This window comes from Triplophysa dalaica, chromosome 10 (genome assembly GCF_015846415.1).
Source record: "Triplophysa dalaica isolate WHDGS20190420 chromosome 10, ASM1584641v1, whole genome shotgun sequence".
In the NCBI taxonomy this organism is placed as follows: domain Eukaryota; kingdom Metazoa; phylum Chordata; class Actinopteri; order Cypriniformes; family Nemacheilidae; genus Triplophysa; species Triplophysa dalaica.
This window is the reverse complement of record NC_079551.1, coordinates 170,001-172,500: the sequence shown is the minus strand read 5'-3', so window position 1 is coordinate 172,500 and position 2,500 is coordinate 170,001. Positions and strand designations below refer to the sequence as shown.

General features: G+C 44.4%; 1 protein-coding gene across 2 annotated transcripts in view; it reads right to left on the bottom strand.

Moving 5' to 3' along the window:
* Positions 1-2,500, bottom strand: part of capzb (capping actin protein of muscle Z-line subunit beta) — an 8,377-nt gene that overhangs the window by 4,291 nt on the left and 1,586 nt on the right. For both annotated transcript variants that reach the window (XM_056758370.1, XM_056758369.1), the window contains exons 2-5: positions 1,154-1,243; positions 381-502; positions 180-293; positions 1-99 (exon numbers count right to left, since the gene is read on the bottom strand). The exon at positions 1-99 is cut by the window's left edge and continues 43 nt beyond it. In XM_056758370.1, coding sequence (XP_056614348.1) covers positions 1-99; positions 180-293; positions 381-502; positions 1,154-1,243 — 425 coding nt within the window. The remainder of the gene's footprint in view (positions 100-179; positions 294-380; positions 503-1,153; positions 1,244-2,500) is intronic.

Below are 2,500 nucleotides of genomic sequence, written 5' to 3'. Positions count from 1 at the left end.
TTTTTCGAGCCGTCTCCTGCCTTCTTAATGAGGATCACACCTGCAAACCCATGATCCAGATCCCACAGATACACGGACGAAACCCCGCCCTCGAAATACCTGACGGGAGCACAACACGTCAATCACCGGCGGGTGGCCAATCACAGCGCTCTCAGTCTCCTGCACATGCGTGTACTCACAGGTCTCTGTATTGGTCGAAAGCGTTGTTGGCCTCCACCTCCAGCTTGCGGAGGCGAGCAGACGGCATGGCTCCATCATCTATAGGAGGCTCGTACTTATTGCTCCAGGGGGATCTGACATCACACAACAACACAAACACGTGTGACATTCAACCACAACCCACTCACTGAACACGTGTGACGGCAGTGTGGTGATCTGACCTGTAGGAGTCGCCGTCACGGTTGTAATCACACAGAAGATAATCTTTGCCCACCACTTTATCACGAGCGATCTTCAGCGGCTGATCCACAGACGACAGCAGATCTTCACACAGACTGGGTACCTGCGCACAGACACACACACAGACACACACACAGATGAAACTAACGTCCTGCTAGGGAGATAGTGTAGTCTGTCACACACACACACACACAGTGAAGTCTCGTCCTCCTCATTAAACACGTGTGTGTGAAGGTGAAACTCTCTCGCCCCGCTGACTGACTGACACACACACACACTAATGACACATAACAACAACCGCAGTGCATAACAACAAGTGCGCGCTTGTGTGTGAGTGAGTGTGTTTGTGTGCACGCATGTGTGTATAACTTAGTGAGTGAGTGAGTGAGTGTGTGTGCATATATAAGTGAGTGTGTGAGTGAGATTGTGTGTGTGTGCGCATGTAAGTGAGATTGTGTGTGTGTGTATTAATGAAGATCACTGACAGTGAGAGTACGAGTTGTTCTGCATCTGACTGAACGCTGTGAAAAGAAACACAATCTCATGCTTCAACAAGAGATGAACAACTCGACAAACACATACAACACATGTGATGTAGAGAAGCCCGTCTCAGAACAACACAATCTGTAGCCGTCAACAGAGAACAAACACAACACATGAAACACAACTTTATACTTCCACACAAATCAAACATCATGTGTGTTGTGCATTAACATCTTTACACAACACCGGTCACACACAGACACACACTCACCAGGTCGATGAGGTCACTGAGGTTCTTCTCGATCTGTTGTGGAGGCAAACGCCTCATGAGGTCCAGAGCACAATCCAACTGCTGGTCATTCTGTACAAACACACAAACACCACATTAATCAACACACACATATATATGTCAACAACACAACTCACAGACACTCTCTGTAGTGTCTGTGATGTGAATGTCTTAAAGCAGTTGTGTAAGCGCTCAGATACACATACTTTGTGTTATGACACACCAGTACACAAATTGATGTCGAACGCACACACAACCTGACGCACACACACGACCGGAACCAGCAGACCGATCGCTGAACCCAAACACAACCGCTCTCGTCTCAACAACACCTCCTGCTCCTGACACACACTGTGCGTGTGTGTCAGTGTGTGTGTGGGGTCAAAGGGCAGATGAGGAGGTGACCTGAGATTGAGACCACCTGCTCGGAGTCTGTTACAGGCTCTCATGTAAACGCTCCAGAGTGTGTGTATGTGTGTGTCTGTGATGTAAATATGAGGTGCTGTTGATGAGAGAGAGCACAATTCACTCTTAAAGCACAAATATTTAAGTTTGTTAAGAGCCGAGACGACGTTGTGTGTTTTACAACACACTCCACACAACTCTAAACACACATGACGCACAACTAATCATCTAGATAAGAAATACTGCACAGCTGTGTCACGAGATTCTTGTTTTAATCACATTGTACTACAATCCTGACACACAACAAACATAACTACTACACAACAGCAAAAATAAGGTGAACATCACAACAAACATGACGCACAATCAATGTTGTGACGTTGTGTTTACTGATGCTGACATCAAACATGACTGGAAGTGAAACCATCAATGTTTACATCAATCACACACACAAAACAAAACTCACAAACCCTAACCCTTCACTCACAAACGTACAGAAATAAACGCACAAACACAACTCTAGACTTGTGTCAGCTGGTGTTTAAAATAAAACCTTAATTGTGGTTCAATTGATCCACACAACTGTGTTATTGTGGTGATTTGGGAAAAACAGTGAACAACAAGATTTGTATATTTACGTTCATCAGTAAATCAACACTCAGATTGTGTTACACAACTCTGAAGTGTAAACAAAACCTCATGACATGAATGTATTTATCTGTGAATGACACACAACATGACAACGGTTGAAAGTGTACATACCAACAACAGTGAACATATCTGATTGTTAAAACACAACAACACAAATCTACACAAAGCGCTAACAAACCTGTACACATGCATCATTAAGTTTTTGTGTTGTTGTTAAGGATAAGTGTGTATTTTGGTTCTCAATGATGTGTGTGTGTGTGTGTGTGTGTCTGT